General features: G+C 40.9%; 1 protein-coding gene across 1 annotated transcript in view; it reads left to right on the forward strand.

Annotated features, from left to right (window-relative positions):
- ltk (leukocyte receptor tyrosine kinase) overlaps nucleotides 1–26,164 on the forward strand; it is a 73,343-nt gene that overhangs the window by 34,103 nt on the left and 13,076 nt on the right. The window contains exons 2-19 of the mRNA XM_084913945.1: nucleotides 721–813; nucleotides 2,293–2,439; nucleotides 2,711–2,933; nucleotides 8,419–8,552; nucleotides 9,134–9,271; nucleotides 11,723–11,872; nucleotides 12,904–13,004; nucleotides 13,146–13,306; nucleotides 13,677–13,771; nucleotides 14,724–14,795; nucleotides 15,183–15,357; nucleotides 15,670–15,820; nucleotides 16,022–16,150; nucleotides 16,474–16,630; nucleotides 19,778–19,963; nucleotides 20,690–20,788; nucleotides 25,662–25,826; nucleotides 25,989–26,102. Coding sequence (XP_084770071.1) covers nucleotides 721–813; nucleotides 2,293–2,439; nucleotides 2,711–2,933; nucleotides 8,419–8,552; nucleotides 9,134–9,271; nucleotides 11,723–11,872; nucleotides 12,904–13,004; nucleotides 13,146–13,306; nucleotides 13,677–13,771; nucleotides 14,724–14,795; nucleotides 15,183–15,357; nucleotides 15,670–15,820; nucleotides 16,022–16,150; nucleotides 16,474–16,630; nucleotides 19,778–19,963; nucleotides 20,690–20,788; nucleotides 25,662–25,826; nucleotides 25,989–26,102 — 2,490 coding nt within the window. The remainder of the gene's footprint in view (nucleotides 1–720; nucleotides 814–2,292; nucleotides 2,440–2,710; nucleotides 2,934–8,418; nucleotides 8,553–9,133; nucleotides 9,272–11,722; nucleotides 11,873–12,903; nucleotides 13,005–13,145; nucleotides 13,307–13,676; nucleotides 13,772–14,723; nucleotides 14,796–15,182; nucleotides 15,358–15,669; nucleotides 15,821–16,021; nucleotides 16,151–16,473; nucleotides 16,631–19,777; nucleotides 19,964–20,689; nucleotides 20,789–25,661; nucleotides 25,827–25,988; nucleotides 26,103–26,164) is intronic.

Here is a 26,164-nt window from a genome sequence, read left to right on the forward strand (position 1 = left end):
TAGATTTAGGCATGTCAGGTTTACAGTACAAAGGATGCTCCAAGAGGAGGAAAATATCAAGTAAGCGGCAGTTCTTTGGGTGAAAATGCCTTTTTGTTACCTAAGGTTAGAGTTGAATAGCCAGACTGGCTCAAGCTGACAGGAAGGCAACAGTATCTCAAATCAATGGGAAAATCAATCAAATCAATCAAGGTGACCATATCAAAAGACCAGGTGCCACTCCTGCTTGCTAAAGACAGGGAACAGAGGCTACAATTCCCATGGGCTCACCAAAATTTGGCAACAGAGGATTGGAAAAGTCTTGCCTGGTCTGAGGATGTGCGTAAATGTGAAAGCATAGATAAACCCTGCCTTGTATCAATGGTCATGATGTAATGGTGTTAGGGAATTTCTCTCCTGTACAGTTTGGCACAGGTTTGGTCCTTTATTACTAACTAAGCACTAAGAACTACAGTAACCAGATCTCAGTCAGTAGCCTCTGGGATGTGATGGAAAGTTTTGCACCATGGATGTGCAGCCGACAAAATCTACAGCAGCTGTGAGATGTTATCGTGTCAATATGGACCAAACTCTCTGAGGACTGTTTCCAACACCTTGTTGAATTTTTGCCATGAAGAGTTAAAGCGGTTCTGATGGCTGCAGTTTACTAGAGTGACTGAAGACAGTGAAATGCTTGTATGACGTCTCGAACTAATAAAACCTGTTTGTCTCTGTCATTAGTGAGCAGTACCTGCCACGCCCTTTTTGACCGATTTCTGGACGAAGACTTCCCAGATGAGTTTCTTCCTCATCCCCTGGACAATGACAGCCACTGTGAGTTTGTATCTAGAATACTGATGTGTTGATGATTTGACACAAATTGAAAATCTGTATTCCAGTTATCACCTGGGTTGTTTTTATTGCTTTTCTTACACTCATTGCATGCATCTATATGAATATGTCTTTGACTGGAAAGCATGGTTAAATTAAGAACCTGAGTAGTTTGTCGTGCAGGCAGAGGATCAAAAAGACTGACATCTGTCAAAGATGACTACATTGGGAATTATCCCTGAAAAACTGGATTTTTGAGACAAAACTACCCATTTTGAATTTCAAGTGCAAGCATCACTCGAGCTGTAACAACACTCCCCTGTTAGATTTTCAATTGCCAGGAGCACAAGTAGCATGTTGATGCCTGTGAAAAAGCAACATTTTTACATCATTTGTGATCAGAGGAAGGCTACTCTTTTATCTGGTTTAAAGAAATTAATGTGGGTTAATATGAAATAATTGGTTAATAATTCTGTGCTTTATCCCAGGAGGGATTCCTAATTCCCCTGGCTTGCTGCCATATTAGTGGTTAAGGCAGTTTCCTCTCCAGTTGTCACATGATGTCTTGAACGTCTCCTCCGTCCCCCCTTCATCAACCCCCACACAGACAGACACAAAATCAGTCAAAGGCTCTGTCTGTTTGACTTTTAAACAGATTTTGGATTTAAATTTGATTTAGTGGAACTAAAGGCCTTGAGCTGACATTTTATACAATTTTTTTTAAATGTTGTGGCTTTTTAAAAATATATATCCTTCACAGCTTTTCATTTTCTCAGGCACAGTTTTTCCTGTCTAGTTTTGTCTATCCTTTATGTGTTTGGAATTTGCGTTTTATTACTTTTTTATATTAAAGAGAGATATTTTCAGAGAGAAGCATCACTGGAGGAGTTGCATCCTAACTTTTTTCTTTAGCTCTGTTGGGATTTTTCTGGTCTCGAGATAATAAAGAAACACATTTCTCATATTTTCACTCACCACCGCCACCCCAATCCCCCCCCCCTCCCAAAAAAAAAAAAAAGCCTAAAAAACACATGGTGTTACTCATCCCCACTCAGGCATTCATATAAATGAGTTTGGAGGCTTTTTTTGTGAAATCGCAGATGCTGTTTATTTACTGTGAAGTTTTGCGGACAAGTTGTTTTTTTCTTTAATACAGAATCAGTTCGTTTCAAGATTTTATACATAGTGGGATAAAGATAACGTGAGAAATATACACTTTTTCAGTTCTTAGATTTGGGGCTGTTTTGCATGTGTGTATAAATATGATTATTTCAGGCTAGTGGGGAAAAAAATGCCATTAAGACATATTTTATGTTTATATTTCAGTATATTTGTTAGCTTGGAGCTGTAATCAAATCAGTGCATTTTTAAAACGATACAGTTGTTGTTGTTTTAAAAAAACAACAACAAATAATCTACATAATTTGATGTACTCTTTTTTTAAAAATTGAGTTTTCATCTTTGTTATTTCATGTGTTGCAGTTCCCTCCTGTGATTTTGAGTCACCGTGTCTCTGGACTTTATCGAACAGCAGCCAAAGTGACTGGTTATTGGTGTCGCCACAGCAACCACAGAGTACAAAGGCTGGGATGATGCCTGCAATTGACAACTCAGAGGGAAGGTCTGATGGTAAGAGTGCAGAGACTCACAGAGGAGCAGCTAAATCAGTGTGCTCTGATACACAGTGTTCCTCTTTCTTCTGTCAAATATGTTTAGAAGAGTCTTTGTGCTACTGTGTGAAAACGTTGCTTCTCACTTGACATTTTCTTTCACTCTGTGCTTCATATATTCAAATATACCCTAATCCAGAATTTGTCATAATGCTAAAGCATTAGACAGTGTTATGAGGCTGCTATAAAATAGTCAACCATGAATTTTCCACTTTGTTTTATTACCTTAGGACACTTCCTTCTTTTAACCCCGTCACCTGAAGCTGAGGCCTCTGGGAAATGTGACTACCACTTAATGAGCCCAGTATTGCCAAAAAGCAGCATGGACTGCCTGCTTCAGGTGGCTGTGTATGAGGCCGGCCCCGTGGTGGGGAACCTCACACTGCTGATCAAGCCTGCTCAACCAGATTCAGACTCGGAGATGCTGCACCACAGGGGACGAGACGACCGCAGGTCAGCGAACACACTCACCTCCACGGCTCTTTCACTTAGATGGGGTTTTTTTTTTGTTATTGTGCAACACAACCAGTCCTCTTCACTGAAAAAAAAAGAAAAGAAGGCACACTTCTGTCTTACTAAAGTTATGTAAGAAAAATGTTTCCTGCCTACCATCTAAGGCAAACTGTAGAATTGTGACCGCGTGTTGTTTGGGAAACACGGACAGATATTTCCTATTGATCTAATGCTGAAGCACAACTATCTTTAGAACAGCTAAAAGCATTCCTGAGACTAGAAGCAGGCTGGAAATGAAGTTACATATCATTGGTTAGGACAGAGGAGGATGGATTGGCATATGCAATAAGTTTGTACATTGGGTTTGTTAGTGGCTGCGCAGTAATGGGCTGTGCAATTCCATTATGAGTCACAAGCACACACACTCACACACAGTGACTTTATTTATTAAGCTGGCTATTCATCCAACAAAATCTGCAGATACAATGTCTGGACACACTCTTCATTTAAAGCACAGTTACCATCCAACAGGCTTCATCTTTCAGTGAAGTAGTTCAGTGTGTGTTGTGCGTTGTGTGGGATGTCATGCGTATTGACATATGGCACAATTTTGTTAAGTGCAAAAATAGAGACTGAATGGTCACAGGAGTTGACATTGGGCTGTATGAGGTGTTTTCAAAAAGTTTTGTGTACTTGGGACAGACAAATAAGCAAAAAAAAAACTCCGTACCACTTAGAATTAGGCTAATCTCTCTTTCAAAACCACTTTGATCGCTGCTGCCATTTTTAATCACTCGCAGTGTGCGGTCTGTGACTTTCCTATTCACCTTGAATGTCCGCAGGCCTGGATTTCGTGTGGAGAAACAATCCTCGTGATGAGAACTTGACGTAGTCCAAAGTTTCCAAGATTGAAGGTTGTGCATCGTGTGAGGAGCAAACTGGTGACCAGGAGGTGTGAATGCGTTAACAGGAGTTAGACTTGTCGACACAGCGTCCTACTTAATCACCATTTGCCACCGTGTGTGTTGGAAACATTGCAACTTCTTCTGATCACATCAGTACAAACTTTGCTCACCACCTCCTGCTTTCTCTGAATGAAAACATAGATGAGGGATCACTGTTTTGTCACACCAGAGGAGATCAGGCAGCACTGCAAAAGTTTCAATGGTCAAACATAATTTCCGGGCACTGATCTCTAAACAGCTTTCGTGGTGAAAATAGTCTAGTTTGCATATACGATAGGGTTGCGCAGTTGGCGCTACGTAGCATGGACGTATTTTTAGAAATGGAGAGCAGGATTTGTGACGTGTGAGGTAAATCTTGGGTGCTGTCACATATCCCAGGTAGCAGGATTTGCTTTGCTTTATTACGCCACCTATAATCACACAGCTGTGGGCCAGCTTTGTGAAAACACAATCAGGTTGGACTGATGACAAGGTGACAGATGGATTATGCTGAATAATAGCGACATGTTTGGTACTTTTGTTACATGGAACACATGCTCATGGAGGAGTGCGGTTCCCATGGTTGATAATTGAAGCAGTAGTGGAAATGTGCCAATAAATGAGAGATGGAAGAAGGCTCAAACATTATTTAGTAAAACACTATGGTGAGAAATGAGAAGAGGGTGCAGGTGAAGGATTTTAATATTCAGCTTCAGTTTTCATACATTACAAAGGTTCTTTATTTCAGAGAATGCAGAGGGCTTTAGCAGAACATATAACAAATGCAAACTTGACTGTAGAAACTGCAGTGCAGGCTTTTATACAAAATAAATCATCTTGGCAGTAATGTTGCATAAAGAAGGCAAGAAAGTGAAGATACTCTTGTTTTAACCTTTACTTGTTTTACTTTTAATGCACTTCTTTTTAATGTAACTATAAAAGCCAAAAATTAGAGTTAGAAAAAAAAGATACACATGTAGCTGTTTTCACATGTGAACTTTGGAAGACGTGGGGGAGAGTCAAGTCAGGACGTGGTCCGCAGTTGTCTTCAAATGTAACACACAGCAGGAAACAGTTTCCACCTCACTAATGGAAAGAGTCTTTTTGGTTTAGGTGAAGATGATGCCTGAGTAGAGCATGCTGGAGGCAGGTCACAGCGAGACCACCACTAGCTATGAATGCACAAGTCTATTACCTGCGCTTTCTCCCATCATTACAAATCACTGCAGCTGGATAATAGATGTAGTTTGTACTGGTGAGCTGACATTTTGATGTGAGCTCTAACTGTGTGAGATCTTTGGTTCTCACGTGCACCTTCGTCAGGTAAGGTCCACAAAAGTTCAGAAGTGTGTACTATGAATGAACTTCAGGGTTAACACGGAGGTTATTGTATTATGAAGGTGGTTCATTTCTTCCTGGGGTAAATTCAATTTCAATTCAATTCAATTCAATTTTATTTATATAGCGCCAAATCACAACAAAAGTCGCCTCAAGGCGCTTCATAGATACAGAGAAAAACCCAACAATCATATGACCCCCTATGAGCAAGCACTTTGGCGACAGTGGGAAGGAAAAACTCCCTTTTAACAGGAAGAAACCTCCGGCAGAACCAGGCTCAGGGAGGGGCGGCCATCTGCTGCGACCGGTTGGGGTGAGAGAAGGAAGACAGGATAAAAGACATGCTGTGGAAGAGAGACAGAGGTTAATAACAGATATGATTCAATGCAGAGAGGTCTATTAATACATAGTGAGTGAGAAAGGTGACTGGAAAGGAAAAACTCAATGCATCATGGGAATCCCCCGGCAGCCTACGTCTATTGCAGCATAACTAAGGGAGGATTCAGGGTCACCTGGTCCAGCCCTAACTATATGCTTTAGCAAAAAGGAAAGTTTTAAGCCTAATCTTAAAAGTAGAGATAGTGTCTGTCTCCCGAATCCAAACTGGAAGCTGGTTCCACAGAAGAGGGGCCTGAAAACTGAAGGCTCTGCCTCCCATTCTACTTTTAAATACTCTAGGAACAACAAGTAGGCCTGCAGAGCGAGAGCGAAGTGCTCTAATAGGGTGATATGGTACTACAAGGTCATTAAGATAAGATGGGGCCTGATTGTTTAAAACCTTGTATGTGAGGAGCAGGATTTTGAATTCAATTCTGGATTTAACAGGAAGCCAATGAAGGGAAGCCAAAACAGGAGAAATATGCTCTCTCTTTCTAGTCCCTGTCAGTACTCTTGGTGCAGCATTTTGGATTAGCTGAAGGCTTTTCAGTGAGTTTTTTGGACATCCTGATAATAATGAATTACAGTAGTCCAGCCTGGAAGTAATAAATGCATGAACTAGTTTTTCAGCGTCACTCTGAGACAGGATATTTCTAATTTTAGAGATGTTGCGCAAATGGAAGAAAGCAGTCTTACATATTTGTTTAATATGTGCGTTGAAGGACATGTCCTGGTCAAAAATGACTCCAAGGTTCCTCACAGCATTACTGGAGGCCAAGGTAATGCCATCCAGAGTAAGAATCTGGTTAGATACCATATTTCTAAGATTTTCAGGGCCGAGTACAATGACCTCAGTTTTATCTGAATTAAGAAGCAGAAAGTTAGCGGCCATCCAGGTCTTTATGTCTTTAAGACATTCCTGCAGTTTAACTAATTGGTGTGTGTTATCTGGCTTCATGGACAGATAGAGCTGGGTGTCATCGGCATAGCAGTGAAAATGTATGCTATGTCTTCTAATGATGCTGCCTAAGGGAAGCATGTATAATGTAAACAGAATTGGTCCTAGCACTGAACCCTGTGGAACTCCATAATTGACCTCAGTGTGTGAAGAGGACTCTCCATTTACATGCACAAATTGGAGTCTATTAGATAGATATGATACAAACCACTGCAGTGCAGTACCTGTAATACCTACAGCATGTTCTAATCGCTCTAATAGGATATTATGGTCGACAGTATCGAACGCTGCACTGAGGTCTAGCAGGACAAGCACAGAGATGAGTCCACTGTCAGAGGCCATAAGAAGATCACTTGTAACCTTCACTAAAGCTGTTTCTGTGCTGTGATGAGCTCTGAAACCTGACTGAAACTCTTCAAATAAACCATTCCTCTGCAGATGATCTGTTAGCTGTTTGACAACTACTCTTTCAAGGATTTTTGATATGAAAGGAAGGTTGGAGATTGGCCTATAATTAGCTAAGACTGCTGGGTCTAGAGATGGCTTTTTGAGTAAAGGTTTAACTACAGCCAGCTTGAAGGCCTGTGGTACATAGCCGATTATTAGAGATAGGTTGATCATATTTAAGATCGAAGAATTAATTAATGGCAGGACTTCTTTGAGCAGTTTTGTAGGAATGGGGTCTAAAAGACACGTTGATGGTTTGGAGGAAGTAATTATTGAAGTTAACTCAGAAAGATCAATTGGAGAAAAAGAGTCTAACTTAACATCAATGGTACTAAGAGTAGCTGTAGATAATATTACATCTGTGGGATGATTACTGGTAATTTTTTCTCTAATGATAAAAATTTTATTTGTGAAGAAGTTCATGAAGTCATTACTAGTTAACGTTAAAGGGATGGTTGGCTCAACAGAGCTCTGACTGTTTGTCAGCCTGGCTACAGTGCTGAAGAGAAACCTGGGGTTGTTCTTATTTTCTTCAATCAGTGATGAATAGTAAGATGTTCTGGCTTTGCGGAGGGCTTTCTTATAAAGCAGCAAACTATTTCTCCAGGCTAAATGATGATCCTCTAAATTTGTGACACGCCATTTCCTCTCCAGATTACGAGTCATCTGCTTTAGGGTACGTGTTTGAGAATTATACCACGGAGTCAGGTACTTCTGATTAGAGACCTTAGTTTTCACTGGAGCTACAGTATCCAGAGTCGTACGTAGTGAGGAGGTGAAATTATTAACAAGATAATCGACCTCTGTTGGGGTAGCGTTCAGATAGCTGCTCTGCTCTGTGTTGGTACAGGGCATTGAAGATGATAACAGTGGGTGGATTATATTCTTAAACTTAGTTACAGCGCTTTCAGAAAGACATCTACTTTGATAAAATCTACTCTCCACCGCTGTGTAATCAATTATTGTAAATGTACCATGGTGACTTACAGGTTATGCTCCAAGTAAGAGATTAGCAGGTATAAATGAATCACCTAAATCGTGTCACCACTCCTCAAACCTCTGCACGTCGAAAGTAAGAGGGGCTGATGTTTTTGCATTTCTCTGATGAGCATCGGTCTGTATTATGAGTCCAACCTCTTTAAATTCTTGTAATCTTATATTTTCTGGATCCTTTGTAAACTCAGCCCCTCTGCTGCCAGTATACTTATTGGCTGTTGCCAAAGCAACTACTTTCATGTGAACCCAGAGGGGAAAACCAGAGTTTGCTGACACTACCCGAATTGCTGATGCTAGGGCAAGTGAATCCAGATATTGGAGAGATACCCGGGGAGGTTGAGCTCGCTTCATAGTACAAGGCCCAGGGCTGCTGCTTATGTGAGAAATGCAATTGATTTTGTTTCTGTGTGATTGCTTAATGCAGGGCTGAGTGGCAGATTTTTGGAGTTCCGATTGGCTGGATGGCTGGACCCTTTCAGGTGACCCTGCTCTACACTTCGTGTGAGAGAGAAGCCACTGTGGCTCTGGACTCGCTGGAGTTCATAAACTGCGAATCAGGTGAGTTTATCAGGTCGTTAAGAGCTTTCAAACCAGATGCTCATGGTCATTTCCTGTGATAAGCACCTACAACCGCACAGACCAGATAAAAGGAACCAGCTGTAAACTTTATTTTAAAACCTGAGGTACTTTCACAGCAGCACATACTCGCGTTTTAACGTTTCCACAGCTGCTACAGGAGAACTTTTCTCTCTACAGATTACAGTTAAGGTTGCTTATGAAAACTGATTCACTCAAAACGTGTTTAGGTTTACTTTTTTTGTCTCATGCATGTTTTGCAAGTGAATGTCAGCACACAAAAATGCTCTGGCGTAAGGAAAATTAAAAAGCTCATGATTTGCGGTCAATTTGCAAACAGGCAAAAGATGCCTGGTCTGTTTTGCAGATTTCTTGAACCTTTTTTCTCAGTGGTTTCACATTTTTCAAGTCTCTACGGTATAGAGCAGCGAGTCAAGAAAAGCCCCTCCGCAGAATCAACCGACCTTCCTGTAAAAGCTGCCTCGTCGCTCATCCTAACTCACCGGGCCTCTAAATCTGCTTTGTACGTTGTTACAGTTGTTGTGTGGTTGTCTCCATTGCAGAACACCATTTCGGTGAAATGAGTCCCATTTGTGAGGAATCTTTCCACTGCAACCACTCAGGAGACTGCATCGACACGAGCCAAGTGTGTAACTTCCACACGGACTGTCCTTATGGAGAAGACGAGGGCTTCATCTGTGGTGAGATTTTGTTTTTGTTGTTTTTTTTTAAATAAAATCACACAGAGTGCAGCAGAGCTTTTATGATGATGTATTTGATTCGATTTCATCTGCACCATCTGACCGATTCTTATAGCGACAGCATTATGAGCAGGAAAACACGTGTGACTGCTTCAGTTTGTGCACATCGGGAGTTATATCAGGCCAGCGTACTGTTGCGCAGTCCTGAAGCAGTCAGCGAGCTATTGGCAAGCTGTAATCCATTTGCATTAGCTGTATAAAATTTAAGTGATGATAAATTGTTAATCCTTTCACCAAAGGCACAAGATTATTCCATGCCAAGGGCCTTTACACAATAAATTTAAAGTGTAGAGAATAAGTATTATGTGGGGTGTTTAAAGTCTGAAACCTGAGTGCAGATTCTCTCCCTCGGATAATTTGCATTAAAACGTTTTCACCGCCTAGTGTGTTTTTTCCTAATTAGCAGTAAAATGTAGTGTCAGGAATCCAATTGGCTGTTCTCTTTTCAAAGCTCTCTTCTCTGTCTACATCAAAGATTTCAGATAATATGATAAACCCTTTGCAGATTTATTATCCTATTGAAAAAAACATGCACAAAAAAGCATCAGTCATTACCTTTCAGTTCCTCTCACATCACAATCAAACAAGTTACCTCTTTCTCTTTTTTATAACATCAATCACTGTGTGCAAAGAAAAAACTCTCCGAGACACTGAAAAGGCAAAACGCTTCCGTCAGTAAAATCGATATAGTCAGGGTTATTTAAAGCACTTGAGCTGTGAAACGCTGGGGGGAAAGGCCACAGCGGAGATGTAATTTCTTCAACGAGCACACGGGTGTCTTAACCACTTTCATGTGCATACATTGGTATCAATTTAATCTCTGTGGGTTCTATAGAGAGGTGGCTTACATGTTTTGTCTATTTTAGCACAAAAACTGGAAACAGCTCTCTCTGTATTCTGGCTTCTTTCACAATTAAATACATGCCTAGAGTGAGAAGAGAAGAATTACACCAATCTCCCGTCTGCATCAAGGACAAAGGTGGAGTCGGGGAAGCTTCCATAGCATAAAAATAGCCTTAGCACAAGGTACCTAAAAAGCTCAAAGATATGCCTACGCATATGTTTTAAATTGATTATTTGACCTCATACTTCTTGGTGGTTAAACCTACACATGCTGACTATCAAAGGATAGTCTGCATGTGTGCTGTGCATTTTATGCAACAAGTGATTCATGTCCTAGCTTTTCAGCAAAATACATTATCTCAGAAATGAAGGAACGCCAGTTAAACTCCTGAGATATTGATCTGGTCAGTTAGGCAGCAGGGGGGGATCGTTAATCAGTTTCAGCTCCTCTGGTATTAATGAAATTAACAACAGGCAACAAAACAGGAATGGTTTTACAGGTGGAGGTCACTGGCATTTTTTCCCTCCTCATCTTTTCTGATTGTTTTTCCATTTGGCCAGGGTCAGTATCACTACTGGTAGCATGAGGCAATACCTGGACCCTATAGAGGTTGCACAGGTAGGGTATCTCCCAGTACAGGCTCAAGAGCATTGAGATATCCTAGGAGACAGACAGTTATTCTAGGAGAGCTGGAGGGGGTCGTACAAAGACTTTAATCCACCAGGACAACCAGTATCTGCTCCTTTATGCAAGAAAGAACAGGATGAGAAGATGACACAGACCTCAGACCGGTTAGGCAACAGCACCTTCTGTCAGATCCTGTGCTGTTGCAGTGGATTCCTACTAGTTCATGGTGCACCTCAGACTGTTCCAGCAACTCAGTGATGCCCTGGTCCAGATCTGATGGGAGATCCCCCAGGACACCACGAGTCGTCTCACTGGGATGTCAGGCATGCACACAAGAACCTGTAGGCCATACAAATTACTAAGTAATATCTTGAATTGCAGCAATGGAATATCAGAAAAATGGACAAGCCTGCTGCATCGTTTTTTTATCTAGATTTTCAGGGTTTCTGTTATTTCAACCCTCTGTAAGATAAGAATTTTCATTTCAAACAATGTGGCATCTTCTCAAAGAAGTAATTTTTTTGAGCAGTATATTTTTGACCCAGTGAAGTATTTGCAAGCCCCCAAAACTGATAAGAGTCACTATGTTTTGGAGTTGTTGGACAACATTTTCACTTTGAAGGTGAAACTGAAAAAAACACATCCTAAGAGGTCTGGGAGTAATCACAGTGCTCTGATCTGAAATGTGTCGCAGTACACGTGTAGTGCAAAGTGTGGAGAGTGACAGAAGAAAACACACACACACACACGCGCGACTTTCGCGTGAAGAAAAACATCATCCATATAATTTGTGCTCGGATGATTTCTTTCAAAATATAATTCTTGTCTGAAAGACGAGGAATCCGGGGTAGGAGATGGACTTTTTAGCAGCTGTGGTTTCTGTCTTTTTGAAGTATGATGATAATCTGCTTCCTTCCCAGATGCTCTCCCCTTTGGCTCATACTGTTCGTTTGACGGGGATTCATGTGGTTGGTCTATGTCCAACCAGCACTCGGGCTGGAGGAGAGTTGCAGGAGATGAGCTCATGAAGAGAAAAGACATGCAGGGTTTCGCTCTGCAGCGCACACAAGGTTTGTGTCTGCATGTGTGTGTGAATGTGTGTGCGTGTGCGTGCACAGCACATGTGAATTATGCCCTAATTTAATTACTGTTCCTCTGGTGAATCTCCTCCAGCTCCGATGAATTATTGCAGTGTGGAGTGATGGGAAAATACCCTCATTTGTTTTTGAAGCTCACATTTCCTTGTGTCAAAACTTCTTAATTTTCCTTTGTTGCAAACAGGATTTTTGAATTTACTCTTTTTTAATACACAGCCAATGACGAGAATGCTTGTTTTGATGTTCAGTAAGTAAAAACAATAAAACCACTATTGCTGCATTGTCTGAGAAGCATTGTCAGGTCATTTCTAGTTCGCAGTGTAACTTTAAAGCATATGTATGCTTGTCAGAAAGACCTGACAGGTGCTACTCCTTATTCACGAGGGCTTGCCGCAGCAGGTAGCGCCACGTATTTGATCTGGCAACATTTTTACGCCAGATGCTCTTGAAGCAACCACAAGGGGTGCAAGTTTCTTCCCAGGATTGAACTGTGGAGCTTTCGTTTGTCAGGCAAATGTAAAACACTGCACATGAGGTTTTTTTGCATGCCGAAAGAGGATGAAAGCAGGATTGCCAGCAGAAGATGAAATAAAAGATGTAATTGTAACTGGCAGTTAATATGCTCTATAGCAAACATCTAGAGGTTGACTGAAATGACCATCTTGTGGCTGTATACAAGTCATTTAGCAGACAAATTAGTGTCTGGCATTCATTGAGACTAGCAGAGCATTGCATTACATTTACAGCTCTGTTAACCTCAATGCGCTTTAGTCTACAAGTCACATTTTACCCCCAACAGCACTTTATTCTTTCAGCTTTAAGTACTTTATCTGCCTCGCGTCTATGGCCAATTTGTGTCGCCATAAAAGTCATTACTTTTATAAGCTGCTGGTTTATGTTGATCAATAAGAAAGATTAATGTGGGTTTGGCTCAAAAATCTAACTAACTAACTAGCTAAATCACATAACCTGGTAAATGTGTTACATTTGTTGTCTTCCCCTAGGGCACTTCTTGTTTCTCCCTGTCAGAGAGAGTAATTCACTTAAAGAAGCGTTCGTTCAGAGCTCTGCATTCCCTCGTCCAGTCTCTTCTGTTGCTTGCCAGGTCAGTTACTTGCCTGATGTAATATTTGAATTATTCAATTTAAGCATGTTTGATTGTCTTGTCTGTGTCTGTGTGGGGGAGTTCAAATCATATTACATATCTCACCAAAAATCTTAATGATCCTCATCTCTGTTTGTGTAGATGCATTTCTCTCTGTACCTGCGTGGTCATTTTAATGGCTCGTTGCAAGTGGCTATAGAGGAAAACGGGACCGTCGCCGCGGTACCAGTCTGGGAGAGGAATGGTCAAGCCGAAGATAACTGGGAACCGGTTGCCCTGGAACTGACTAACCTTCATCACGGGTACATAAGAGGAAAACAAACAGGGGGATGAATGAAAGAATAAAGGCTGATCTCTCGTGTGTTAAAGGGATGATGTGTCGTTGAGGTTTACTCACCTCTTTTTCCCATGGAGCTCCATAAAGTTTCATTTTCTCCTTTGTTTTCCCCTGTCAGAGATAGTGGAGCTTAGGGATGAGTACATGCTTTAGGTCAGTAATAAGAAAAGGAAAATTGCTCCTTTCATCTAAAGAATGTGTAATCAGATTTAGTGCTCATAATAAAAGAGATTTCACTCCTACTTTACTCTGAAGAGTTTAAGTACACTCACTGGGATTGAAATCCTGCTGCTTTCTCATAAGAAAAGACAACTGTAATTCTCTGATTGCTCCAGGTTTCGTGTTAAAGTGACAGCTGTGTGGGGACAAGGCTCCAATGCTGACGTCGCTCTAGATGACATTGCACTTGGAGCAGCCTGCTTCCAGTCAGGTAAGCTAAGATCACACAACCATTAAGTAAAGCTAATACAGATTTCTTTAAAAGTTCTCAAGGGCTAAAACACACATTTGTCTTGCTTTACCGCATATTTAGTCTTTGCTTTCATAATGATCGGTGCACTTTATGAAATCAAACTGCGGCTGAGCTTGGGAGGAGCACAGGGAGACCTCCCCAACTGCTGTGTTTTGTTCAGCACCACAGCGGCCCTCAGCTATTCGTTTGATGCCCCGTTTAGTTGATTGGCTGAGACATGTGGGTAACCGACGTTTCATGATTTGCTGCAAATGTAGCGCCGCAGTACGACAGCAGTGTGTGCCAACATTCCTGCTCCCGTGTTGTTGCACTTCAGCTTTTAATTTTCAAAGTAGAGAGCAGACTTTTACAAGTCACTATGGTGCTACACTAATAACAAAGACATGAAACGGTCTGTTTTTGTTTCGGCGGGATTTAGGAGAAATATGGTTTGAAGCCTCCAGGGAGGCGCAGTTGTCTGTTGCGCTTCTGCAGTTGGGTGAGGACGGAACATTTTCTAACTGACTTCGGCTTTAAATCAGGTTTCTAGAGTAAATTTAGAAAGCAATAATTCAGAATAATGAGTCTGCCCATCACATTTATGATCTCACTCTATGTGGGGAACTTGTTGTGTTCGAGAGGGTTATAAGACCTTAACGGCTCTTGTTGCCTAAGGGCTTGGCAATGAGGAGCGTACAACCTTTACCACCAATACCACAAAAATCCCGTGTCTCTACGCTCCACAGTGGGTAAACACTGCCAAGATAGAAAGGTTTTCATGGTGTAGCCCTGTTCTCAGGAAATCTGTGCCACTTTCATTCTAAATATAGTTCATAATCAGGTGAAATCCAGATGAGTGACTGTGACTCCTCTCTTTTTTTTTTCTTCCCCTGCCTTTACCTTTACTCTGGCTTCCCCTCCCCTCCATCAGATCTCAACTTTCTGCTGCCCGCGACCGACTTTGAAGATTTCTTAAGCCCCCTTCCAGAGCCTTTGGCCTCAGGTAGTGCACAGCTCCAGCAGTTATCTTGTATAGCGTGTGAATTTCTGAAGTGTCCCAGTCTACTGTGTCATCTTTAATCCATTCTGTTTGCACAATTTGCACACCAGGTGGTCAATTGTTCACTCATCACAGCTAACCAGAAGCTTTTAATCCAGCCTGTGTTCGGCAATCACATGCCAGCTCCTTAATGCAATTACCTGTGACTCTTATAGATGTGCCATATGTATGCATCTGTTCTTCACTGTGTATCTTATCTCAGCTGTTTACTGATTTTCATGCTTTTGGTACTTTTTCCCCTCCACATAACAATGTGAAAATGGTTGTAGTTTTTGCAGCTTATTAAACAACTAAAAGCAGTATTTTTTCCCCCTCTATTGCCTTTTGTAGAGGTTTCTCTGATGACTTGGTGGTTTACATCATGCGGTGCCAGTGGACCACAGGGCCCAACCCAAGCCCAGTGTGACAGCACTTACAGGAACAAAAATATCAACGTTACTGTGGGGAAGGAGGGACACTTGAAAGGAATTCAGATGTGGAAGGTGCCTGCTACTAACAGATACCTGTAAGTGGTCGGTGATACCGAGCCAGGGAACATGTACCAGTTTTTGTAAACAGTGGACTTTGGTAGTTAAATTATACACACATGTAATTCCTAGCCACATTAACACGATGTGAGTTCGTAATAAGGAATCTTATTAGGATCACTGGTAACTATTTCATAATCCACATTTTACGACAGACACCTGCAGCCGTTTGCTCAGTGTAATGAGGTATTTGTTATCCATTACGGTATACAGTGCGTGGCTAAGCCTAAAAGCACTTCATTTAAGACCAAGGATTAAATCTTCTTCTGTTGCAATGATCCCCCCCTCAGGATCTCTGCTTATGGGGCTGCAGGAGGAAAAGGAGCAAAAAACCACAACAAACGCAACCATGGGGTCTTTATTTCTGCCATCTTTCCTCTGGAAAAAGGAGATATGCTTTACATCTTGGTGGGACACCAGGGAGAGGACGCATGCCCAGGGGTGAGTATAGTGAGGGTGAGAACAGGCTGGAAGGATTTGTTGATGTGGGATGAGTGGGATGTCTTAGAGAGGAGAGACAAGATGGCGTCCTAAATTCTGATTTTCCTTTTTTAATGCCAGGTTCATGTTTCTGCAACTTTTTTTTTTCTTTTTTTTTTTAAATCTTGTGGCGCTTGATTTTCCATCTTCCACGTGTTTTAGAGAAATCCTCACACCCAAAAGATCTGCCTCGGAGAGTCATCTGTGATTGAAGACAACCTCAAGCTGCAGGCTGGTGTAGAGTGGGCTGGAGGAGGAGGCGGAGGAGGGGGAGCAACGTACGTCTTTAAGGTAGCAGAAGACACTTTGAGTTGTTTCAGAACTGTGTGCATTTTCTCTGGGTTTGTGTGCATAGCATTGTTAAGATACAGCACTGTGGCACATAAGCATTTGAAATGATTCAGCGGTGTTTCATTCTTTAATCCATAGATTTAAATATAGATAGATTATATCTGCATGCAGCATGGAACTTTAGCACGAGGTTCACTTTTTTATGATCGCTCTTATCTATTGTACCATTGGGACTTCTAAAGTTGTTGTTTAGCTTATATAAACTGTTCATCATCATTTAAATAAATTAAATTGAAAGATTTACTCGTGCGTGGTCTTTTCAGAAGGAGGGTGGAGAGCTGGTTCCCTTGCTGATCGCAGCTGGTGGAGGAGGAAATGCCTACCTGGAGGACCCTGAGTCCAGTCTGGACAACATACCACTGGAGCAGTATGAAAACAGCACCGAAGCTCCCAGTAGCAATGGCCAAACTGGTGCAGCAGGTAGTGTAATATAAGCTCTTTGTTGCTAGTGTCCTGTTGCAAAAACTGCTATTTTAGTTTAATGTATAAAAAATGCCAAAAGTACCCCTCTGTTGAGTCATCTACCGTTCACTGAAGGCTCATCAGAAATGGTGTCAGTGGAAGGGTGGCTATCAAGAAGCCATTCTTAAGGAAGGGAAAGACGGAGAAACAGCTGAGGTATGCGACATTACACAAGAACTGGACTGAAAGTCAATGGCAAAACGTCAAATGGAATAATGAATCCGAATTTTACATTTTTGGCTCGAACTATTGAGGGAGGTACAACATTAACTTTCTACAGCCATCTGTGAAACACAGTGGAGGTTTTGGTGGAATTAGAAACATGGGAAAGTACCATCACATCTTGATCATCCAATACCATCTGGAAAGCATCTGACTGGCAGTGGCTTCATTTTTTAACATGACATTGATCCCAAATACCCTGCAAATTCAGTAAAAGCATATGGAGGTAGAAAAACACACAATCGATAACTAGAAGTGATGGATTCGTCCCCCCAGAGCTGAGACCTCAACATTATTGAAGCAGTGTGGGCTCATCTTAACAGTGAATGCAACAAAAAGCATCCAACATCCAAAGAAGAGCTTTTAATGTCCTTCAAGGAGCCCAGGGGAATTACAAGAAAGCAGCCCAAAAGAGTTCTGTGTCAACGAATAAAGGTGGTCGTACCAAACATTTGCCTTCAAACTCATTATAATTGAACTATTTGCTCTATAATGTGTTTCCAATGAACAACTACAAATATTTTGTTATTTTCCTAGCAAAAATGAAATTAATAAGGGGTGAGTCTTTGTTCAATACAGGCCACAAAGGTCACTCATCACTAAATAACTTCACTTTGATGTGTTCAAATCTTGAGATGTCTGACTTTAAGATGACTCCGTCCACCCTTGCATAACTGAGGAAAATGAAGTTACTGTTATTGTGCCCACAGTATTAAATATTCTATTCAATTATGTAAAAGAATGAAACAGCTTTCCAGAATCAGTGTTCCTGGCATTTTTCCCTATTAAAAACTAGATTCAATAGAATTAGTTAGATGGAATGCTATTGGTTGTTGCATAACAGGGTTTTTTTTACTCAGCAGCACACACAAAAATGTATTACAGAAAGCAGCGCATGAAATTTAATATAAAGTTGGATCCATAGATTTCTGGGGCAATGACATTTCTTTTGTAAGTGTGCAAAAGGAAAGGAACTTCATCCAAGTATTGAAAACAGTCCTCATAAGTAAACTTGTCTTAGTTTGTCCTTTTATGTTTTCCTAGTCAATGCAGCACTTTTGTTAAACCCCTTCATTTAAAGCTGAAAGTCTGCACTTCAATTACATCTTGATTGTTTGATTCAGAATCCACTGTGGAGGTGTACAAAAGCAAAATTACAAAAATAGTTTCATTGTCCAGATACTTTCTTGCCTAACTTTAAAAGCTGCAATTGTGGGTATTTTTTCTTTTTGGTTACAAATTACCCTCTACACTTTCTGTTCAAAGAAAAGTTTAATTTTCTTATACAGAACGTGCTGTAAACTTTGGATGAGAAGACGTTGTTCTGACTGAATTCAGTATCGTCTGATACCGAAGCACGCATTTCATTTGTCCAAAAGGTAGCTGGAGATATGAGAGGATTTATTTGTTCTGTATTCTCACACACACAGGGTGGCGCAGGTTGGCATGCATGTGTTTGGCCTGTGGATAATGGGATGTATCTGGAATTCACTTCTTTCGCTGGAACATTCTCAGTAAATCCCTTCTGACCAGCCGAGTCTCAACGAGAACCGTTTATCAACTCATCTTATTGAAACCTCTGAGAGACTGTTTAGATAAAGATCTGCGTGTCAGGGCAAGTTTGCAGCTCGAAGTACTGAGCAGATGAGGTCTTTCTGTTTACGCGCGTTTGCATGTGTGCTGATGTTTAAAGTGCCACCACATGAGACAAGCCGTATATATACAGTATGTTATCACTGATCAAAGACCTCTGAAGGGCAGAGGAATATCTTTCAGTGAAGCTTGTCTTCCTTTGATATGTTGTTTGTATGAAACCTGCTTATATCTGCCCGTCTTTGTAGATTAGAGATGATGGTTGAACCCGTTAACTCTTTTTATTCATTGCGAGGCGTCTCTGTATTCATCAGTTCACTTTGGTGCAGTCAAAGGTTAAATTCATGCCCAAAACAAAGCTGCAGTATAGATACATTGTTGCTGTATAAGTGGATGGGCGGAAAGTCTCCTTTCAGTTTTAACATTTTTTATGGCGACCGAATAGCTGACGCTTTACTCTTGACCCTTTGTCCACCCACCAGCTGCCTGCGAATGGAAACAAAGAAACACAACAACAGAACAAAAAACAGTCGGAAAAATCAAAAGCCCTGTGCTAAAATTTCTGAACAACAAGACTGAACTTATTTGTCTTTAAAGTGTGCCTTCTGGCTTAACAGACAGACAGCTTTCTCACTGATTGCCTCCACCGCTGACTCAGTACGCTGAATCACCAGTCGAAAGTAGGGCCTAATTTGTGACAGCGGAGACAAGCTCACAACAGACACTACACACATTGGTGGCTGTAGATACTCCATAAAACTGCACTGATGACTGTGTCTGTGCTTATATCCAGACTCCAAAGAATCTCAGTGTAACCCAAGCAGAACATAAAAACATTAATTTAGTAGTCATGAAGTGTGAAAATAGTTACTCTTTAGAGACCCTTGTCAAGTCTGAAAAAGCTGCTTAAAAGATATCAGCCATACAACCTGATTTGGGTTTGGTAAATGCAAAGTTATGACAGAAAGCCTGTTTTTGGATCTTGATCCACACCGGGGCCTAAAAGTCAGGATACTTTGGCCTGTGTATAATTTCAAAATCTCCCGAGTACCCTTTTAAAATCAAAGCTGGCTCACTCACATTACAGCAACAGTGTAAGCCTTCAGGTTATTTTATGAACCCATATTAAACAAATTTTTAATGGCAACTCATTTTTTCGTTGTTCTCAGTCGGTCAATTTTTTTTCACTGCAGTAAACATCAAACGCACAAACCGTGTTTTACAACCTTGTGCAATGCTCCCAAAGTAGCTCTTGTAACAGTGAATGACTTTGTTTTGTTTCCCTTAAAGGTGGAGGTGGCGGCTGGAAAGATAGTTCAAGTTCTCACCTGATGGCTGGCAGATCCCTGGTGGAAGGTGCCGAGGGGGGATCTTCATGCCCCCTGGCGCTCTCTAAGCTCAGCTGGTCGACCTTCGGAGGGTTTGGAGGAGGAGGCGGTGCGTGCACAGCTGGAGGAGGTGGAGGAGGATACAGAGGTAACCGTATTTTGTCATCATATTGTTATTTCAACCCAGACTAAATTTTTAGTCAGCACTCCAGCTACTTGGCACTACTACCCTACTCCTGTACTTCTTTTTCTTCTTCAGACTCCATTTAGTGGTCGCCACAAAGGACTTGTTGCATCTATCTCACTTTGTCCCCTTAGCTTTGTTCTCTCTCACACCAACCCTCTGCATGTGCTCCTTCGCTACATCCATGAATCTACTCTATGGACTTCTTCTTCTCTCTTCTTCTTCCTGGCAGCTCATCTTCATTGTCCTTTGTATAGTACTCTACTCTGCAGATTAACATTTATAACTCAGGGTTTCAGAGGGACATGCAAGAGAGTAAAAACTGTTGGAAGGCTAAAGCAAATGCATTCAGTCATCAAACCTCTTTGTGAGGTTCGATGACTGAATGCATAGAGGAGTATCAGCCGATTGTGGGTTATTTTGACTGCGGTCTGCTGAAAATACTTCTCAGCTTGATTCATTACTTCTGTGCCAGCAATCTGTTCTTCATTTTTAGTGTAACATTCATGTACAATTTCCACTGTTGCAAGCAGTGTTAAGAACTAGATTTGAGTTAGTATTAAGGTATTTTTTGCCTTGATAATCATACTTCAGAGAGTCAGTATAGGGATTTTACATCAAAAGAAAACTGTCGTTTAGACAAGAGAGTTAAAGTTATTACTATTATTTTTGTTGGTTTGTTTTTGACAGGAGGCGATGCTGCATTGACAGATGACATCACGGCTGATGGTCAGAATGGAATTTCATTTATTCACCCGATGGGAGAGATTTTTCTGCAGCCTCTGGCAGGTGAGACTGAGCGTGGCACCCTACTCCTGCATCTTTATAACGAGAGGTTTTAAGAGATTAGCGGAGGATACAGGACGCAAAAGAGCAAATACCATTCCCAGATGAAAACCTTGTAATGCTACTGAATATTTTTCAGAAGGTTATAACTGGATGATGAGCTAAAACGTTTTGTACAAGTCTTTGTACAAGATCAGATTAGAGTGCTTATTCAAGTACTAAATAGAGTAAAGCAAGAAAGACCAAGTGCTTCATACTTTATCAGCTAATAAAGCCAATGAGATGCAGCTGAAAGCATCTAGCACCTTGGCATAGGTTTAAAATTGTGTGATCATGCTAGAGTTAAGAGGGAGACTCCAGCAAAGTAGAATGGAAAACAACAGAGCTAAAGTAAAAGTTTGCTAGTAACAGGAAATTCCCACTCTCATGAGTTCATCGTTAAATGGTTTAATAATATCTATGTAAGGCCAAACCAATACCGACTCGCTGTGCTCACTCGGCCCCCGGGCGACACTGTATTAAAAACAGACACAACTCTGTAATGAAAATCTCTGCGTGCGCTCAGATATTTACCAAAAATGTCATCAGCGAACAGTATGGGTTCAAATTGTGGTCATAAATATTTTGTACGTGTAAATCAGTTTTGTACTTGTAAATCAGGATTTGTATGTGTAAAAAGAATTTGTGTGTGTGTAAAAAAGATTTGTGTGTGGACTTAGCCAAAAAATACGTGAGAAAGTCTGCACTCAAGTTTCAAGTTACAAGTACGAATTTTGACCCGATTTTTCTTCCTTTCATCTGATTGGCCAATGTCATGTCAATCACAAATTTAACTATCCAATCAGATGGGTTTGGCTGTTGGCGGGGTGCTTTTTTGAACTGCAGGTCCTTGAAGGGAATAAATGCCCTTTTTCATGCCAGCCCAGCGTTTTCCTTCATCACCACGAAGGAAAACAGTCTGTGGTGGTCTGAGTTTTGTGATTTTTGTGTCACAGGTTTACGTGCTTAATACAGGGACCTCCTGAACCTTTTCAACAGCGCTGCAAACCTCCAGCGGGGGGGGGGCAGTGTTGTGGAAATGACAGTGGGGGATACTTACAAAGCTTTCTTCGTTATGAATTAGCATACATGTTTTTATTGAACATTTGAAGAACCAGCAAAAAAAACAGAAACTCTTGTAGAGGACATAGATAGAAACGACAAGGAGCAACTTCATCCTTTCAACAGCTGCTGAAAGTTAGGGGACCTAGCTGCTATCGGATATTTATATAGAGATCCTCCAGCTTCAAACTGTATTACCCTTTAAGGACCTGCAGTTCAAAAAAGCACCCCTCCAACAGCCAAACCCATCTATTCTCTGATTGGATAGTTAAATTTGTGATTGACATGACATTGGCCAATCAGATGAAAGGAAGAAAAATCGGGTCAAAATTCGTACTTGTAACTTGAAACTTGAGTGCAGACTTTCTCATGTATTTTTTGGCTAACACACACAAATCTTTTTTACGCACACACAAATTATTTTTACACATACAAATCCTGATTTACAAGTACAAAACTATGGAGCCCCGCAGGGGGCATGGGAGAAAAAAAAATTAAGACGGACTTTTGCGAGATCTCGCAAAACAAACTCGGGATCTCACAAAACTTTTGCGAGATCTCGCAAATCAAACTTGGGATCTCGCAAAAGTTTCATACATCTCCGAAAACGTCGGAGCACTTTTGCAAATATGTGATGTCTTGTAAACCGAGCAGATATCTGACATTTACACTACATTCACGCCTCAAAATATCTTAAAAGTGTATTTTGTGACCCAGAAAGAGTAATATTACAACTAAGTAGCTGCCGCCACTGTTGGAATTCAACTTTTGCAAGATCTCGCAAAACTTTTGCGAGACCCTGAGTTTGTTTTGCGAGATCTCGCAAAACTTTTGCAAGATCCCGACTTAAGTCCGTCTTAATTTTTTTTTCTCCCATGTCCCCTGCGGGGCTCCGTACAAAACTGATTTACAAGTACAAAATATTTATGACCACAATTTGAGCCCATAGAACAGAGGTCATTGCCTGATTAGTGTGTGATTAATGTTTAATGCCATAAATAAGGCTACAAACTGCAGGCTCAGTATGTGTAGGTCTAAGATAGCACCATGCATTGTGTTTTTGTGACAGCAATGTGAATCTCTAAATGACGAATCCTCAGGTTCATGTAATACTCCTAACAGCTAAACCAGTCAATGTCTCTCGGTGTGCTTTTGTCTGAGTGTGCTTTGAACTATATTTGTGGGGTCACAAATCCAGGAGACCACAGTACATGCAGGGTTCAGCATCTTTGTGAGGACCAAAAATGGTGGATCCCACAAGCAGAAGTGGCTGTTTGGGTTAGGGTTGGGCAATCAGTCGTGATGAGATGGTTTCGTTTAGACTAGGGGATTAACTAGGGAATGCACTATATCAAGGACAAGTCCTCAGAAAGGTGTGCAAGGATATGTGTTTGTGTGTTAACTGCTTTTCTATCTGTTTGTATGAACATTTAGGAGTAGAAGCATTCTCATGAATATATGGGCTTATTTTTTTCCTATTTTTATTGAAACTAACAGCCCATCTGATTCTCATTATTCAGTGGGAGGAAGAGGAAAGTGGCTAATTCACAGCGTCATGCAGCCTGTTGCCTTCGGCGCCAACAGACAGGCCTCCATTCTCATGTGAAAGACTTTGTTGTTTATGCAGTGTGCCATGCCGCTTTAAAACACAATGTCGGGGTCTGCAACATGAAACACATTCAAAGCACAATCAGGGGGGAAAAAGAGAGAGAGAGACATTATTATAATAATTAAATTTCAAGGCAAATGCATTTTTCTCTGTGATGTAGTTAAATGATCTCTCGCTTTAATTGAAGGATGAGTTTAATAAATCGAGGACACATGGAGAAGCCCTATTCTTCTTCCTGTTAGAAAACTGCATCATTAAAACAGCGAGGCTCTTCCTACGTCACAATATAGTTTATCAATTAAACTAATTATAGAAAGAACATTAAAAAATGCAGCTCTGCTGTACTGTATGCATAAATTTGCAGTAATTGTTTTCCAATAATTACAATCCTTTATTAGTTTCAAATTATATATAGATAGATAGATAGATAGATAGATAGATAGATAGATAGATAGATAGATAGAGATATAGATAGATATAGATATAGATATATAATATTTAACTTAATATAACATATTAATGCCAGCAAGACACTTCAGCAGCAGTGGGACACACTTTCACCAACGTTTGTCTGACTTTTGTAGGCAGCCTTAGCACCTGTTTGCCAGGAGATTTTCATCAGATTTTCAGATGTGTAACATCATGTCATTTTCATATCCACCATATATGTAGATGGTGTAGTGTACACATGCACTGATAATGTAAAAATATGTGTTTAAAACAAAACAGAAAACCAGAATGTATTACAACGGGAAATCATTTTCTGTAAAAGGAACAGGCATGTGGCAGAGAGTGGACTGAACGCAGGGTTCAGCAGACAGAAATAAACTCAGAATCTGTTTTATTTAGTTGATAACACGCAAGGTAAACAGAAAGAAAAACAGAGCCGGATAAGCATAAAATAACAAGAGGCAAATGAGACCAACAGAAACTCACACACTAAGAGGGAGAGCACAACAAAGAACAGAGGGAGATGCAGATGTTATAGACACAAGAGGAGAGTGGACACACCTGGAATCACAGCGGAACAGAATCTAACAAACAAGACAGGGGAAGAAAAACTGTACATGACGTGCACAACACGACTATCAAAATAAAATAGGAACTAACACACATACTGAGAACCAGACTAAAACATGTTAACTTGACACAAGGAGCAGACGTCCAGCCATGTCACAATGGGGACCCAAAAAGACGAAACACAAAGATTAGTGATGATTACGGGAACTCGACCAGACAACCACAGAGACAGGCCAAAGAGACACACGACTAGGACAGACACAAAAAGGGAACTAACATAATTGAACAAGAACCAAGAAGAAGAAATATAAATAACAAAATTCAAGGGCACCAATGAATACTAAAGTCAAGAGTCATTAATCAAGAACATGAAAATCTTCTAGTTCCAAAGAAACGGATAATAAGTCCAACACAAACTCGAGATAACTGGTTGAAGAGCCAGGACCATGGGATATAACTCACCAAGGCAACCCATCAGATGTTGAGAAATTGTCTTCCTTTTGTTTTTATTTTATGTGCTCATTTTGAATTTGAGGCCAGCAACACGTTTACCACTTTGTTGCATCATCTCATCATTTAACACTCTTTAAACACTCTGTAAAAGCTTGGGAACCAAGAAGACCAACTGCTGTAGTTGCAGAATTTTACAGAGTGTCCCACTTATTTTGGAAAGGGAGAGAGGTGGGGGTTATGAATGTATTAAAAAGCTATTTGATCACAAGCACAAGATGTTCTTGACATGTAATGTGTTAGGACAATAACAAGCCTGATTTTATAGTGTCATGGAAAGATCAAAGTACTATCTGGATCATCTCAATCTACTTATTCTTCAATTTGTCATAATTGTGCTTTCATTTAAAAAAAACACAGTTTTATGTACTCTGTTTTGTGGGAGTTTTTGTTGAAGGATTACCTTTTAGTTTGGTGGTCTAGTTGGAATTTACAGGGCAACAAAGGAGCCGTGTGGCTTTCATTTTATAGCCAAAACCTGCTATACTAAAGTTTCTCTGTGCTACAGATGTCTTTTTCCCTCTATGGCACAGATGAATAGGCTGCAGAGCTAAATGTGTGTTGGTTTCATCCCCTCACTCTCTAACAAATAATTTTCCTTTTGATGTTTGTGTTTATTTCCTGTCTTCTTTCTAGCAATGGAAAGTCACGGTGAGTGTGAGATCAAGGTGCAGCTGAACTGCAGCCACTGTCAGACGCAGAGCTGCAAACGAGAAGCAGATACTCACCTCATCCTCTGCCTCTGTGATGATGATGATGAAGTCCTGGACATTGACAACGTTACATGTTCTAGGCCTCTAAGTATGTCTGTAAAACCCAGCAAACGGTCTTGCTTTTACTTGTGAGCCATGATATGTCAGACGTTTTGTTTTAATGTCAGGTGACACTTTTAATCCCTCACAATTCTTTCCCATCTAAGCAGCTAACAAATACTAATTGACAATCTCTGCTCCACCCCTCCAGCGGCTCATCAAAGCCCGACTCCACCGGGCCCGATGCCGACATCCCTGATCCTGGCTGTTGTGGTCTCCACCGTCGCCAGCGGCTTTGCGCTGGTCTGCACCGGCGTCATCCTCAGTAAGAGACTCCTCCAGTTCTGTGCGCAGTCTGTGCCCTCCACCTTCCACCGGCTGTGAGCA

Source organism: Perissodus microlepis, chromosome 19, assembly GCF_051167445.1.
Source record: "Perissodus microlepis isolate ML-2025 ecotype Zambia chromosome 19, ASM5116744v1, whole genome shotgun sequence".
Classification (NCBI taxonomy): Eukaryota; Metazoa; Chordata; class Actinopteri; order Cichliformes; family Cichlidae; genus Perissodus; species Perissodus microlepis.